This window comes from Hibiscus syriacus, unplaced genomic scaffold, assembly GCF_006381635.1.
Source record: "Hibiscus syriacus cultivar Baekdansim isolate YM2019G1 unplaced genomic scaffold, ASM638163v2 tig00110654_pilon, whole genome shotgun sequence".
Lineage (NCBI taxonomy): Eukaryota > Viridiplantae > Streptophyta > Magnoliopsida > Malvales > Malvaceae > Hibiscus > Hibiscus syriacus.
Genome location: NW_024062814.1, coordinates 254,747 through 270,540, shown reverse-complemented (window position 1 = coordinate 270,540; position 15,794 = coordinate 254,747). Strand labels below are relative to the sequence as shown.

Genomic DNA, 15,794 nt, shown 5'->3' with positions numbered 1-15,794 from the left:
CTTAGAACTAAATTTGTGAAACTGAGGTGCTTTAATTATCAATTATGGTTTGTTAGTCGTAACCCCCAGCTCTCTAAAACCACCAAATTTACTGATCTTTTTCTTAACAGCTTCCGGTGTCCTTAGTTTCACGACGGTTTTCATTTCCCTGAAAAAGCTTCCGATCTCCGGCTATGGCGAGTTGCAACCAATTAAACTATCTTCTTTTCCACCATCAAAACAGATGGCTAAACCTTTGTTTATTTCGGTTTTCGGTTTTCATTTTTAGACGTATAATAATAACCCATCGATCTCATTTGACGCATCTCTGCAAATTACATTGTGGAAAGATCAAAGAAAGCTAGAGCAATCTGTGCCATGGATATCAAAGCTGTAGAACACGAACAACCTCTCTTGAAGAACATGGAGACAGGATCCGGTGAAAATGTCCGAGAAGAGCCGCAAACCGTGTCGTAATGGTCATTGTTGCATCCATTATTAAAGAAACCTAAAACCAAGAAGCAAAAGATCGTGAGAAAGACCTTCAATGGAACCGCCATTCAGTCCAGGTTTCTGCCTACAGGCTCAGCCCTCACGTTCCAAATACTGTCCCCGATTTTAACAAACAACGGCCGATGCAGAACCGAGTGTGTTTCTTTCTTTCGTTCACCGATAGTTACCGAGACGAAAGAGGGAAGGTCCGATACGGGGTGGCTACGTTTAGAGGGTTATGGGTGATGAATGGCAAGGTTGAACTTTCGGCAGAGGAGGCCAACAAGTACAAGCTCAAGTTCATTGATTTTTTACATGCTTTGATGTCCGTAATGATCTTTATGGCGCTTGTTTTGTTCGACAGAAATGTCGTCAACTGCTTTCACCCGGAGGCGGAAGAGGAGAGCAATGAGTTGTGGCTGATGGTGTTGCCTGCAAGCATTGGAGCCATAGGCTGCTACTAAGAGTTCCATAATATTTTTCTTAATGCATGCTAGTAAGAGTTCCATAGTATTTACTTTTCGGCTTCATGGGGTAAAATCCTTTAGGAGGGCCAAAATCTTAATGCATGCTACTAAGAGTTCCATAGTATTTTTCTTTCAATATTTTGTTTAATCGGCGACGGCATCAATCTTATTGTTGGTTTCCAATCGCTGGTGACTATTAGTTCTCTTGTTTTTTTTTATATTATGTCTTTTATTTTATTTTATTTTATTCAGTACTTTTAATTTTGAATAAGAATCTTTGTCATTGTGACACGTGTTTTCTCTTATAGCACGATCTTTATAGTTTTTGATACGTTTTCCGTATGCCTTTGTGGTTAATTTGGTTCTTGCACAAAAACTATCACGACATTTATTTTTTGATTGGTTTTTCGGTGGTCACGTATAGTTAGGTCTCCTTTTTTGGTAAACGATTGTTTGTCGATGTAATCAGAATTGCGTAGCAAAGCAGCCTGCAAGATTTTATGATTCGCTCTCTACACCTTTATCACTTTGTAAAGCGTCTCATTTGACAGAGACAGAGTTTTTATTAAGGGTGTTCACTGTTCGGTAAAAATTAATTAACCGACCGAAATTTTGATTCAGTCGGTTAATTTTGGGTTCAGTTGGTTAACGATTAATGATTTTTTTTCAAATTTTGGTTTCGGTTAATTCGGTTCGAAATCAGTTAATTAACTGAATGAACTGAAATTATTAAATATTTTATATATATATATATATATATATATATATATATATATTATTTAACTTTAGGGGTGTTTGAACTTAATTTTTACAGAATTAACTGATACAATTAACTGAATAAACAAAACAGTATTTAATATTTAATATATAATATATATTATTTATAAATTTCGGTTAATTCGGTTAACCGATCAATTAACAGAACTTAGTTCGGTTCGGTTAAAATTTTTAGAAAAAATTCGGTTCGATCAGTTAACCGAATTACCCGTTTGAACACTCCTAACATTTATGAAGGTATTAAGTTTTGATGTTGATCGTCATGATTAATGAAGTTTTATTTTTTTTTTTGTATCTTTAAGTTTAGTATTTATTTTTATATAAGTATTTTAATGATTATTATCTCTAAATTTTTCTCTATATTTTGATGCATTTTTTTATTTTTTTATTATTAATGAAATCTAATTACCATTGTTAAAAGAAAATTCCATGGTAAATTTCTTATAGTTCACTTGACCTGCAAAGTCTTTTACATGATGGTAAATGTCAACTTATATAATAATATAAGTAAAATAGGAATATTAAATACTAGATTTATTATTTAATACAAAAAGTATGTGGTATGGAATAAAATAGGGTTGAATTCGAGGAGGGGACCTCTACAGTGAAAAAGAAGGTTTGATAGTGAAAGTCAGAATCTTATCGGTTATCACAATGTTTTTTTATAAAACATCGAGCAGAAACAATTATTAAGGGTAGGTAAAACTCGATTCGATTCTAAAATTAAATTTTTTTAACTTAATTTGACTAAAAGACTATCTTAAATTGACTTCGAGTCATAATTTCATAAACTCGATTCAACTCGAAAAAATTTTAAGTTTAAATCGAGTCGTAAAATATAACTTGAATAACTCAAAATTTTTAATAATTAGTAGATTTATTTTCAAGTTTGAGTCAAGTCTCTGGACTTTATATGATATATTTATATCACGTATAAAAAATATGAAGAAATATATTTGTATTGTATATATGATTATAGAAAGTTACTTAAATTGAAATTAAATAATATTATAAATATTTACAATTAAATTTAAACAGAAACTCATAAAATTGACTCGATTCGAAAAAAAATTTAAGTCAAAACTGAATTATAAAATATGACTCATCAACTCGAATAATTTAAAAAAATTTAACTCAGCTTAATTCGACTCGATTAAACACTTAAGCTTATCAATTATTGCAATTTTGAGTCCCCAACATGTCTGTGTCTCTCAAACCCAGGACCACTTCAATCAAGACCTTTTATATCTCTTCTTTTTAATTGAATCTCAAGCCTTTATTTGATATTAAAAAGTTAGATGGATTTCACTCTTAGGGGTCGTTCAATTAGTAAAAATCTTGATATCGTTTAAGTAATGTTTCAGATTTAAATCATTGTGTATGTAATGGGAGACTCACCCACTAAAGTCAGGTATGCGACGTGAGTCGATCCATATTAGTCAAGACAAAGCCTTGGAACTGGAGGACAAAAAAAAAAGTTAGTTGGATTTCTATTATATTCATTATTATTAATTTTTATTTAGCTAAACTGATTACAAAGTAATATTTGTTCTAAATATTTTTAATCATTTGACAATGAACTCTCAATCACCTTGTTGCAATCACTGATGATTGAACTCGTGATCTCAAAGAATAACAACGATTTTTTTAACCACTTAGGTAAGTTGATTCGTGTTCTATTATATTTAATTTTAATTTAAGATTATAATAACATATTTAATGTTTAAATAAACTTGGTTTTATACTTTTAGGATAAAATTGGTTTTAGTTAAACTATCATATATTCACCAATCTATTGGTGATATAAAATTTTAGGGTGAAGTATATAAATGATCTCTAGACTGTAGGATATCCTTTTATTAAGTTATTCAATTACTAAAAGTTATAAAATGGTAATTCGATTATAGAGTGTTACTTTATTGAGTCCCTTAATTATTAGAAGTTACAAAATGATGACTTGACTATTCATTATGTTATATGCTCATCCTTTTACGTTAGAAAATTGACGGTATTCTGAGCTGAATGTTAACATGATGACTGTGATATGATAAAATATGATCTGAAAATCTTAAATGACTATCATATCTCAGTCATCATGTTAACGTCCAACCTAGACAACTGTCAATTTTTTAACGAAAAATGACGAGTTTGGAACATAATGAATAGCAGGATGACCATTTTGTAACTTTTAATAGTCAAAGAACTTAACAAAGCAATATTTTATAGTCAAATGACCATTTCAAAACTTTTAATAGTCGATAGACTTAACAAAGTAACCCTCTATATTAGGGGGACTATTTGTCTAAACCATTAAGCCAAGTACAACTTTTGGTGTTTTTAACTAAAGATGTATTTTAACCCGAATCTGATGGGTTCTGATCTTACCTGACCTGATAGGGTCGAATTATTTTTTTAAATTCGGGTTTAGGTCAGGTTCATGTGGATGGTGAAAAAATTACGACCCAACCCGACCCAAGGATAATAATGTAATTTCCTTAAAAAAATTATTATTTTTTAATTAAGTCTTTATTTTATATCGGGTTCTGTCAGATTTATACTCTAAAAATTCTAGTCTCGTGGAGAATATATATTTTTCAGGTCGGATCGGGTAAGGTGGAGGATATAAAATTAAACCCAAATAACTATAAAAATGATTTGTTTTTAAATTAAGAGCAAACGAAGAAAGACTAATGTTTCAATGTTTAAGGTCGCACGATTTGATAGCTTCAACTCTAGCATGCAGAGGTGAGGACGGTCCTCTAATCTAATTTGTTCTATTCACAACTATTAGGATTGAATTCTTAATTTTATTTAAAGAATTTAATGTCTCATCCCATTGTATCATATACATAAATTCACTTACAGTTTAATTTGATTAATTATTTCTTTATAACAAAAATATTTCTTTTTTAATTTATGATTAATTATTTTATATTTTAAATAATGTATGAAAATCTTAATCTTGTGCATCAATTTACTTGAAATATTGCTGCTAAAGGCAGAAAGAAATAAGATAGTGAGAGATCGGGCGGGACAAAGATCACCCGGCAAGCATAGATAAGGACCTGAAAGTTCAATTTAGGAAATATTTGTTGTTGTGTGTGTGAATGAATTTTGGAAAAATATTTTCTGAATTTCTTGTAATTATTTCATAGAAAATATATAAGTTTACCTAATGGAAATTATTTATTGATAAGTGAAAATTAGTTTTTTTTCAGAAAATATTTTTATATAACGAACTTATAGTTTTTTTTATCTTTATTATTAATTTAAAAATATATCGTTGATTTAAAAAATATAATTTTGTTTATAAGAGAAAAATTAATCAAAGTGAGATTAACACGAAATAAAATATGTAGAATAGATGAAAATTTTAATTTTATTCAATTATATCTAATTTCATCTACGAGAGGAAAAGTCTATTATAAAATAAAAAGTATAAATTCATAAAATTTTATGTATCATAACACTCAATTACCCTATTGCAGTCCTTGTGCTTGAACCTATAACCTCTAAGAACAACAACGATTTCTTCAATCATTGAAATAAATTGATTCGTGTATTTACGTTACTCTTCCTACGCTTAAATAAATTGGTTCGTGTATTTACGTACTCTTCCTACGTTACAACAAAATCGTATAATTTAATAAAAGATATGCTATCTACGTGATTACTGACTATTCAAACTCCTCACCATATATTTGTGTAACAGTACTAAATAAACATCGAAAAATCATATATTATATGAAGAAATGAAAATGTCATCAATTAATCAATCAAAATCAAGTAGTAAGTAGTTTGATATTGTTTAAATAATATTTCATGTTCGAGTCCTTCTGTATGCAGAAAATCTCTATTGAGAGACTCGCCTATCAAAATTAAGTGTGCTACTCGATCGGTCTAAATTAATTAAAACGATGATTTAAAAATAAAGGGAAAAAATGTCATCAATTGGTTCCACCCCATCCATCACTTTCTTTTTTTCATGCATATCTAAACCCATTCGAAGCAAACTTTTCTTATAAAAATAAATGAATTTAAATAACAGCTCACGAGCACGAGATTCAGAAAATTTTCAACAAATTTCAGTAAAAAGGTCATCCACAAATTTAAACAATTGTCGTGCAACTGGTTCATATACATACGGAACAAAAACGCAAAGAACAAACAAAAACCCCATAGATCTTAATCCAAGTTGTGGTCCAGATCCAATCTTTTCCACGCTCCACTTCTAGATTTTCTGTGTAAACAAACAGCAACTAGAAACCCCCAACACTTCATTAAGCGTGTTGATTTCCCCCTTCTCTGCGTCTCAGTTCTTCAAGTTGAAAAAAGAGTTCCCATTTCTTCTATATATATTAACGTAAAGTTTGGATTTTTCTCATCTTTTTTTTTTTTTTGCTTTGCCGAGTAATTGTATTAATGCTAGCCGTGTCACCTTTGATTAACACGAGGAACGATGAGAGCAAAGGAAAGATGGAGAGTTTCGGTATTATTAGCTTGGAAGAGTTCCCAGATTTCGCCGACGGAAATTTACTCGAAAGCATTGATTTTGACGATCTTTTTGTTGGCCTCGATGAAGGTGGTGTGCTACCGGATTTGGAGATGGACACTTCAGTAGGGAAAATCAATGAAGATGCTAATCAAAGGAAAGATGAGGAAGAAGATAAGGTTTCGGGTTCAGGTTCGAGCTCGAGTTCGAGTAAAGGGGAGGAGATTTTGAGCAAGAGAGAGGAACCTAATGCAGTTGATAAAACAGCTTCCAAACATGGTGTTAAGGGAAGAAAATCTTCAGGACAAGGAAAAAATAACAAACAAGAGAAGCGAAAACCCAAGGTAAAATCTTCACTAATTAGGTTTTTTTTAATTCGTTTAAATTTAATGATGAGTTGAATTATGTGAAGAAGGTGGATTGGACGCCGGAGCTTCATCGGAGGTTCGTTCAAGCGGTGGAGCAGCTCGGGGTGGAGAAGGCGGTGCCTTCAAGGATTTTGGAGCTTATGGGCATCGATTGTCTCACTCGCCATAACATTGCCAGCCATCTTCAAGTAGTTCCACTATCTTTTCTAATATGGTGGACTGGTTTGATATTTGAACTTTGAAGATATGAATAGTTTATGTTTTATTGTTTGCAGAAATATAGATCTCATCGGAAGCACTTGCTAGCTCGTGAGGCCGAGGCGGAGAGTTGGAGCCACAGGAGGCAAATGTACGGTGGCGCCGCCCCGGCTGGTGGAGGCAAGAGGGATATAAATCCATGGGTTGCACCCACCATGGGTTTCCCTCCTGTGTCACCACCCATGCACCACCATTTTAGGCCTTTGCATGTATGGGGTCATCCCACCATGGATCAATCCCTCGTGCATTTATGGCTTAAACATCCAGGCCACACACCGCCGCCACCACCGTCGACTTGGGGACCTCCACCTGCAACAAATCCCTCGTTTTGGCATCACCACCACAAACTCGTAACCCCAGGAACACCTTGCTTTCCCCAGCCAATGGCACCAACGGTACACAATCTCTACTTAAAGTTTGATTGTCACGACATTAATACTGTAATTACTCCATTACAACGTTCCAAATTTAGACATCAAATTTATAATTCCGACAATAATTTCGTTGATATGATGCTTTGGTAGACTAGCTTTATGTTTTGGCATCTAGAAACTTTATGTAGACGAAGCTTTCTAGTTATACTGAGTTGATAAGGTGCTTTGGTAGACTAGCTTTATGTTTTGGCATCTAGAAACTTTATGCAGACGAAGCTTTCTAGTTACACTGAGTTGATATGGTGCTTTTGTTGCAGAGATTTGGTGCAGCACCGGTCCCGGACATTCCCCCACACCACAAGGGCACTGGTGGACAATCGGGACCCCACCCTCTCGTTGCCTGCCACCCGGTTAGATGCTCTCACGTTGCTTTCGACTACCTCCTTATTAATAGCTTGATGATGTTAATCGTTTGATAATAATTTTGATGAATTGCAGACGAATGAGAGCATAGATGCGGCTATCGGCGACGTTTTATTGAAACCGTGGCTGCCGTTTCCTCTCGGACTGAAGCCGCCATCCACCGATAGCGTTCTGGGAGAGTTGCAACGTCAAGGAGTGCCCAACATACCACCCTCCCGTGCATGATCACCTTAATTCGACGACATAACCTTGTGTTAGGTTCTTGTAGAAATCTAATTTCGTTTCGTTTTTTTTTAGTAAAACTTGGTTCTTCTTGTTCCTTTGCGTGGACAATTTCATTTATAAGCATCATCCATGTTTGTTAATAAATTGTTCAAAAATATTAAAGACAAATCAAATACAGTAATTAAGTTAAAGAAATAAAATGAAGTCAATGTTGATTCATAAAGTAAATAAAATGAAGTCATTGTTGATTCATAAAGTATACGACGATAATTCATTAAATTTATATCCAAACTGATTATACAATTCAAATTCTGACATTAATTGGACCACAAATCAGTGACGGACGAAAACATGTCAATTATGGTGTTATTAGCCACGGATGGGGCCTAACTTTATGAGGGCTGTCGTAGTTTCCGGCAAGAATACACAGAAGTACTTTGTCATTAAACAAAAATCAAATACTGGATAAGGGGAGAACAGTAGTTCTAGCAAGCTTGCCATTACCACACGGTAGAAGCATTCTCGGGCCATGCCAGGTCGGCTTAAAATCTGATTTTTGAATCCGAGTCTGGGTTCGAACCAATCCCACCTCATTTGCTTCTGATGATAAAATATGATTAATGTAGCTTTTGGTGCTAAAGTATGATTAATGTCCAGATGGTTGGAACAAGTTTTTTTAATAATTTAGAGTGATTATAAGATAATATTTGTTTAGAATATTTCTTAGCCATTTACAACGTACACATAACATGCAAACGCAGCTCTTTGAACCCAAAACCTCTAGGGGAACACAGGTTAAATGGATTGAAACCAGTTCTCTCCAAAGAGAGTGCATGTGTATAGACCTGATGCGGAGCCAACCCTAGTTGCAAGTTGCATTGGTTCAGCTACCAAAACAAAGTAAACAAGCTCATATGCACTAGGAACCCAAGGGTTAGCCCTGTTGGTTATGGGCAGTCATTCCATAAGAATAGCCCGGACTAGAGAGTGCATGTGTTCAAACACAAAAAAGAAAACTAGAATGCATTAGCATGCCTGCTCATTGCATACATGTATATACATACCAGTACAGACGATGATATGATGCAAGTGTAGCCTTCATGAAGAAATCAAGAAAGCGATGCTTTCGGTAATAGCTTTATTCTGGAATTGATTGAGAATGTAGGATTAAACATGAAAGATGCAGAACATATTAACCCTCAGCTGACAATGAAAGTGAATATACTTGCCTATAATTATACCCAAATTAGGAGAGCCCTACATTGATAACGAAAACAAAGATATTTGACTATAATTATACCCAAATTAGGAGAGCAGTCTACACCAAAGATCCCAATAGATGGAGGTAGGGTATATCTACCATGAAATCAGACAGTTGTAGGTAGAAAAATAATGACAGGACACCTTGAAGTTGGATGGAAAAAATGTTCTGCTTAGTGTTCTAAAAAAATAGCAAGAACACATTCATAAAGCTAAACCAAGTTCGCAAAAGAGGTAAACAATTAAGTCGGAATAAATAACATCTTTTCATTACAATTAATTTTTCCGAAGCGGAGCTGATCATTCATAGCATATAAACAAGAAGCAAAAGATAATCTAAATAAACTTCACAATGAAATATGTCCAATACTAAGAAGTACTACAGCAATCTCAAAGGACTGATCATGACACAAAATCAAACCAAGAATCAAGCCCAAAGATTACTTTAAAAGTATTCAATTCCAAGAAATATATTCAATCATAATAACGGCCCCTAATTCGTACCCTGGTCAGGAACAGTAACAAGTTCATATTCGACTAAAGAAAGAATGTTATCTTCTTTAACATCGAATTTAGCAGGTTCGGTTACCTCAATCCGTCCCCATTTGTCTACTGCTAGCCTCATCGTAGTTCGCTTGAACATAACAATCTTAGCATTGCGTAAAATCACAGTGGCACCTTTCTCCATAAGATCGACTGCATCATACAGATTGAATTTAATGATTTCATCAACATCAAAACCATGAAGTGGTAATAAGCAAGCAAGGAAAAACAAAAGTATATCTACAATAGAAAAACAACAATAGAGTACACTGTTCAAGACCAATAAGAAGACAGTTTTTAAACAAATACAACAAATTTTCTTTGTGAAAAAATATAACGCTTATTCAATAAAATCCAAAGAAAATAAAATCAATTAAAATACAGAGACTATAAATTTCTATGAGATACCTTGCTCGTTGCGTGCAGTGAAGACGATGGTGCCGGTCTCATCTCCGACAACGCACTCAGCGATTCGGGCAGGAGGAGGAGGTCGAGAGAGTAGAGCACGAGACCTGTTGGGCCTCGAGGAAGTGTTGACTGGAGTCGTCTCTATTACTTTGACGATCAAGGTGTGCCCAGTTGTACCGGGCTTCAAATCCTCAACTTTCACGAACACCGGCTTTCTCTTAGCGTTTGCTTGTCCCGTCCCGGAGGCCATTTCGCTCAATCGGAAGATTTGGTTTTGTCTAAAACCCTAGGAATTTTGGCAGTGTTTTGGATTGTTTTATTGGGAGGGATGGAGGGCAGGATAGGAATATGAACTCAAATTGGGAAATTCTAGGGTTTTTAAGTTATTTGGGAAATTGGGTAGGCTGTTATTGAACTGACGTCACGGGAGGGGATCATTTACACGTGTTTTAATCTTATTGGTGTTTCCCCGGTCAATGATTTTGGAAGGATGAAACATTCCCTTATCAAAATTTAATTAGATTAATTGATCGATTTATTAGATTTTAAATTAATTAATAATTATTTTTAAATTTAATTATCAATTAATTTTATTTTAATTAATTAATTAAAAATATTAAATATATATATATAAATATTAAATTCAAACACAGTAGTGATTAATATTTAATTATTTTTAACTATAATAAACACATTAAACTTTTAAGACTTAATCAATTTTAATATCTCTACCAAACCTAAATGAATCTAACTGAAAATTTATAATACGTTTCAGTTATTTAAAAAATCAATAGAATTAACTAAATTTTATTCCTTTCATTTAATAAATTTAAAAGACTTAAATACACATTTGTTCTAAACTATACAATTTGTATCGAATTATCTCCTAAAGTATTTTTTGAGATGTTTTACCCTTAACTATAAATAATTTTTCAATTTGCCCCAAATCGTTAACACAATTAAAGATAAAATTCACGGATCAATCAGAATATACCATGTACAGTTAAATAATTACCCAATTTACCCCAAATTGTTAACACTTAGTTTCTTAAAGCAGCATACATACATGGAACACTGAACAAGAATCAAAACGATTTTCAAATGAACCCAGCAAATGGTCTCGATAATTAAAGTAAATGATATTTCTTTTTAATATCTCGAATTTAAACAGTTGTATTTACGGAATAAACGTGTGTTCCACGTGGTTAAATAAGCGATTTTCAAGCTCAAATCAACAGTGCTCATTCACGAAACAACCAAGCTAAAATAACGTGCTGAACCCACTGCTGCTGATGAAACTAAAACCGACTTTCGTCGAAATGATCGTGTGCACACATCACGTTTTATTGTTTCTTCCTTCCTCGAAGGTTAGCTATGTATTAATTAATGCCTTCAAATCGTCAATTTGATGGCTGTAAATGGCTTTTCAGAGTCGAGAAGAAAGCTGATGGCTCTGTGGAAAGGTTGAAGGCTCGTCTAGTGGCTGAAGGCTTCTCTCAACAGGATGGTTGTGATTTCAAAGAGACCTTCAGTCCTGTTGTTCGTGTTGCTACCATTCGGTTTGTCTTAGCTACTGCTGTTATTAAGAACTGGCACATTCGTCAAATTGACATCAGCAATGCGTTTCTAAATGGGCAGGTTGTGGAGGAAATCTACATTGCAAAAACCCCTGGGTTTGAGACCCATGGTCTATTGGGTGAAAAGCTTTTGTGTTGTGTGCAAGTTACATAAAGCTCTTTATGGTATTCGGCAAGCACCACGAGCTTGGTTTGACACTCTTAAGAGTTTTCTGGTGAGCAAAGTGGGTTTTGTAGCTGCTAAGATTGATTCCTCACTTTTTATCAAATGAACTGGTGATAATTGTGTTCGTTTGATGCTGTATGTGGATGATATCATCATCACTGGTGGAAATGCTGCTGAAGTGGATGATATGGTTAAGATGGTTGGTGCTGAGTTTGCTCTGAAAAACCTGGGTGAACATGATTATTTTCTTGGCGTGGAGGTTCAGCATGATGATTCTGGGTTGTTGCTGACTCAAAGGAAATACATTGAGGAACTGCTAATAAAGGTAGATATGGCTCAGACCATGCCTACACCTACTCCAATGACGGTTGTTCCCAAGTTGAGAGCTGATAATTGGCAAGATATGGGTTATATTCATTTGTATCGAAGTATTATAGGTGGCCTGCAGTATGTGTGCGTGACTAGACCTGACACAGCCTTTGCAGTGGATAAGGTGAGTCAGTTTATGAACAAACCTCTTGATAGTCATTGGAAAGCTATTAAGCGAATACTGCGATGTCTCAGTGGTACTCGTAGTCACGGATTGATGTTTAAAGGAGCTGAAACTTATAGCTTGGTGTGTTATGCTGATGCAGACTGAGCATCTTCAGTTGAGGATAGAAGGTCAACACCTAGTTATTGTGTTTTTCTTGGCCCAAATCTTGTTACTTGGTGCTCCAAGAAGCAAGCTGTTGTCTCTATATCATCCTCTGAGGCAGAGTGCCGAAGTCTGGCCAATGTTGTTTCTGATCTTGTTTGGGTTGAGCACTTGTTGAATGAAATTGGAGTAAAGCTGTCTCAAGTGCCTGTTATCTGGTGTTATAACACTTCAACAGTTTCAATGGCTGCAAACCCAACTCATCATGCTAAGATCAAGCATGTTGAGATTGACTATCATTTTGTTTGGGAGAAGGTTCTGGCTGGACAACTTGTTGTCAATTTTGTGCCTTCAGATGAGCAAATTGTTGATGTCTTAACTAAGCCTATTCCTCCTCCATTGTTTTTTTGCATGCGAAGCAGACTTGGTGTTTTGTCTGTGGAAGGAGATCAGAGAAGACGGCCTTGGGCTCGTCTCTGGTGGTTTGTATTTTGCTATAAGTAGGCTTTGTAAGGTCTTTGTTTCTTCTCTACTCGGTTTATGATTTATAACAAGAGGAATGATCAGTAGTGGAAATCTGAAGACGCATAGGTGATCGTTCGACGATGGTGAATGCAGACGCTGATAGTTGGCGACGAATGACAACGGAGTTAGGATGAAAGATTTTAGGGTTTCGATTTTTTTTAATTTTAGAAAAAATTTAAGGTTTTTAAAACTAGTAAATTTTTAATTTCTTTTTTTTAAATAAAATTTTAAAAAAATATAAATTTGATAGTATCATTTAATAGTTTTTTTACCGTCATTATTAAGCTGCTAAAATTATAACGAAGAAAACATTAGACATTTAATTTTAAAAAAGAAATATTTTGACACATAAATTTAACCTAAAATATAATTTAGGTGCGAAATATAATAATCAAAGCATTCCTTGGGAGACCTCGTAGCCATGTTCCTTGAGGAGTCTGAATCTAAGAGCTGCTGCATGAAGACTCCACTCTGTAGGCACAAATTTCTGAAGGGTTCTATCGATATTCATCTCAAAACGATGCCCCAACCCCAGCCGTTGGATGTCATCAATGAGTTCAAGCAAACTCACTGAGTCAGAATTCTCACCATTGATATCAAACCTTAGTTCCTGCTCTAACTTCGCTGCTTTCTCTTTGTATACGATATCCTGCAAATTCAGCACCAAACAGTTAAGTACAGAAAGAAAGAAAGGGAAAAGACTTGTTGTTTTGCACGAAATATAATTACTGCATGGTCATTCTTCAAGGACTGAAGGAAATCGTAGCTCCAAATAGTCGGCTGGTAATTCACTTAACGTCTTCCGTCTCGTGGCTGATCAGAATCAGAAACTCGTGCGTCCGACGACAGGGCGGAGCGGATACAGAAACCACCGTTGAATGAACGATCGTTAGATTCAACTTCTCGACGACTAATATAGCTAGGGATCATTATTTGGTTAGGGTTCACATGGGGGAAGAGGATGAGACCAGTGGCTGCCAATGCCATTTCTGTGTTTTCTTACACTGTTTTCTTATTATATAATTTTTTTTTTTGAGAGTATAAAAAGTTACAAAATAATTATTTGATTGTTAATATGTTTTAAACTTTTTTGTTAAAAGTTTACGGTGGTCTAAGTTGAACTAAATCTGTAAACTCGGATAAGATAAAATTTGATCTTAAAACCGTTTAAATTGTGTAGTTGTTTGAGATTCTATGGTCATATTTAATTATATCCAATCACCATGTTAACATCTAACTCAGACGATAATCACTTTTTAATAGAAAATAATCAGTTTGAAACATATAAATAATAATATGATCATTTTGTAATTTTTAATAGTCGAAGGACTTAACAAAGTATTACTTGTATTTGAGAAATCATTTTATAATTTTTAATAGTCGACAAAACTTAATAAAACAATATCATATAGTCGAGGGATGATTTATATATTTTACGCTAATTGCTAGAGTAGAAGGTTATAAAATAATAATTAAAATTTTTAAATAGTTATAAAATAATTATTAAAATTTATTAAAATATTACAAAGCGGTCTTTAGATTTATGGTGCTATTATAAGACGGTCCTTCAAATTATAGTAATTTATTGCTGTTTTAATGTTGTAGGGGATTATTGCTTATTGTGTTACCATTTAGTCTTAGTGAGAAAAGATTATGAATACATTATATATATATATATATGTATGAATCATGTCCATACTTCCAACATGCTTATGTTAATGAATTTTCATGATATATATAGGGCCGTAAATGAGACGATACAGATCGTGAGCTCGAGATCAATTCGGTCAAAACTCGATAAATACTCGAATCGAATGGACTCGACTCGAGTTCTTAACAAACTGAAACGAGCTACTTGATACATGACTCAAAAAGCTCCTAAATATAATATATTAAGATTTTATTTTTTAAAAAAATTATTAATAATATTAACATTTATGTATTGATTTTTTTTAAATGCAGTATAAGGTTTTCATGTATTTAAAATTCATGTTCGAGTCCGAGTTTGAGGCTTCAATCGAGTTAAGTTTAAGATAATTTTTTCATTTCGAGCCTTTTGGAGCTTTTACGAGCTTCAATTCATGATTTCGAGTTCTAGTCGAGCTTGAAAATTTTAAACTCGCGAGTTTTCGAGTTGAGTCGAGCTCCATTTCAGAGTTTTCAAGTCGAGTCGAACTTAACAATACTCGAGCTCAACTCGCTTACATCCCTAGATGTATGTCATATTAATAGTATATTATTGAACTTGTGAAACTCAACGCTCAAATGTTTCCAACTAGTAGATTTGAATAGTTCATGGAGCACTCTCGCTGTAGGATTTCCAACATCCGTATATGGAGTACAATATCCGAGTACTTTAATGACGATGTATATCCATAAGACCCTTATATGTATTTGGTTTTTAACTTTAATTATATTTTGGATTTATTTTGAGTAGTACTTGTAAATTAGAGCTCCGATTTTGAAAGTTTTATTAATTCTTTTATATATATATATATATTGTCAAGAAAGGAAAAAATTTAGGTAGTGATCGCTCAGGTGACCTTGCATGGTACACTAGACTCATCTTGTTATGAATCGAGTTTAGAGTATTACAAAATACTAGTTGACTATAGATTTCATTGATCAAAAGGTTCCATTTATTTTTATGTATACATTTGTTGTTTTGCTCGATAATCAAGGACGGAGCCAGTATTCTAATTCAAGGGGGACAAAATATAATTAATCATAGAAAACGAAAGGAAATATAATTAATTAAAATAAAGGGACAACGAAGAACAAGTGTGTGGGAAATTTTATGGGCATATAATAGAATTGCATCAT

The 15,794-nt window shown here is 33.9% G+C and overlaps 2 protein-coding genes across 3 annotated transcripts; one reads left to right on the top strand and one right to left on the bottom strand.

Moving 5' to 3' along the window:
• The first annotated feature begins 6,114 nt into the window (after positions 1-6,114).
• LOC120137230 (transcription activator GLK1-like) lies at positions 6,115-7,949 on the top strand. Of its 2 annotated transcripts, none has more exons than XM_039153039.1 (5): positions 6,115-6,551; positions 6,623-6,763; positions 6,851-7,228; positions 7,525-7,617; positions 7,706-7,949. In XM_039153039.1, the coding sequence occupies exons 1-5, from the start codon at positions 6,138-6,140 to the stop codon at positions 7,853-7,855; spliced, it is 1,176 nt and encodes a 391-aa protein (XP_039008970.1). In that variant the 5' UTR covers positions 6,115-6,137; the 3' UTR covers positions 7,856-7,949. The 2 variants fall into 2 exon arrangements, with proteins under 2 accessions (XP_039008970.1, XP_039008969.1); XM_039153038.1 differs by having other exon boundaries at positions 6,116-6,551; positions 6,620-6,763.
• A 1,489-nt stretch (positions 7,950-9,438) lies between these two features.
• On the bottom strand, positions 9,439-10,435 carry LOC120137213 (uncharacterized protein At4g28440-like). Its single transcript, XM_039153020.1, has 2 exons — positions 10,067-10,435; positions 9,439-9,811 (listed from the first exon to the last, which is right to left on the bottom strand). Exons 1-2 carry the CDS (start codon positions 10,314-10,316, stop codon positions 9,609-9,611), a joined length of 453 nt encoding a protein of 150 aa, XP_039008951.1. The 5' UTR covers positions 10,317-10,435; the 3' UTR covers positions 9,439-9,608.
• Positions 10,436-15,794: the final 5,359 nt, after the last annotated feature.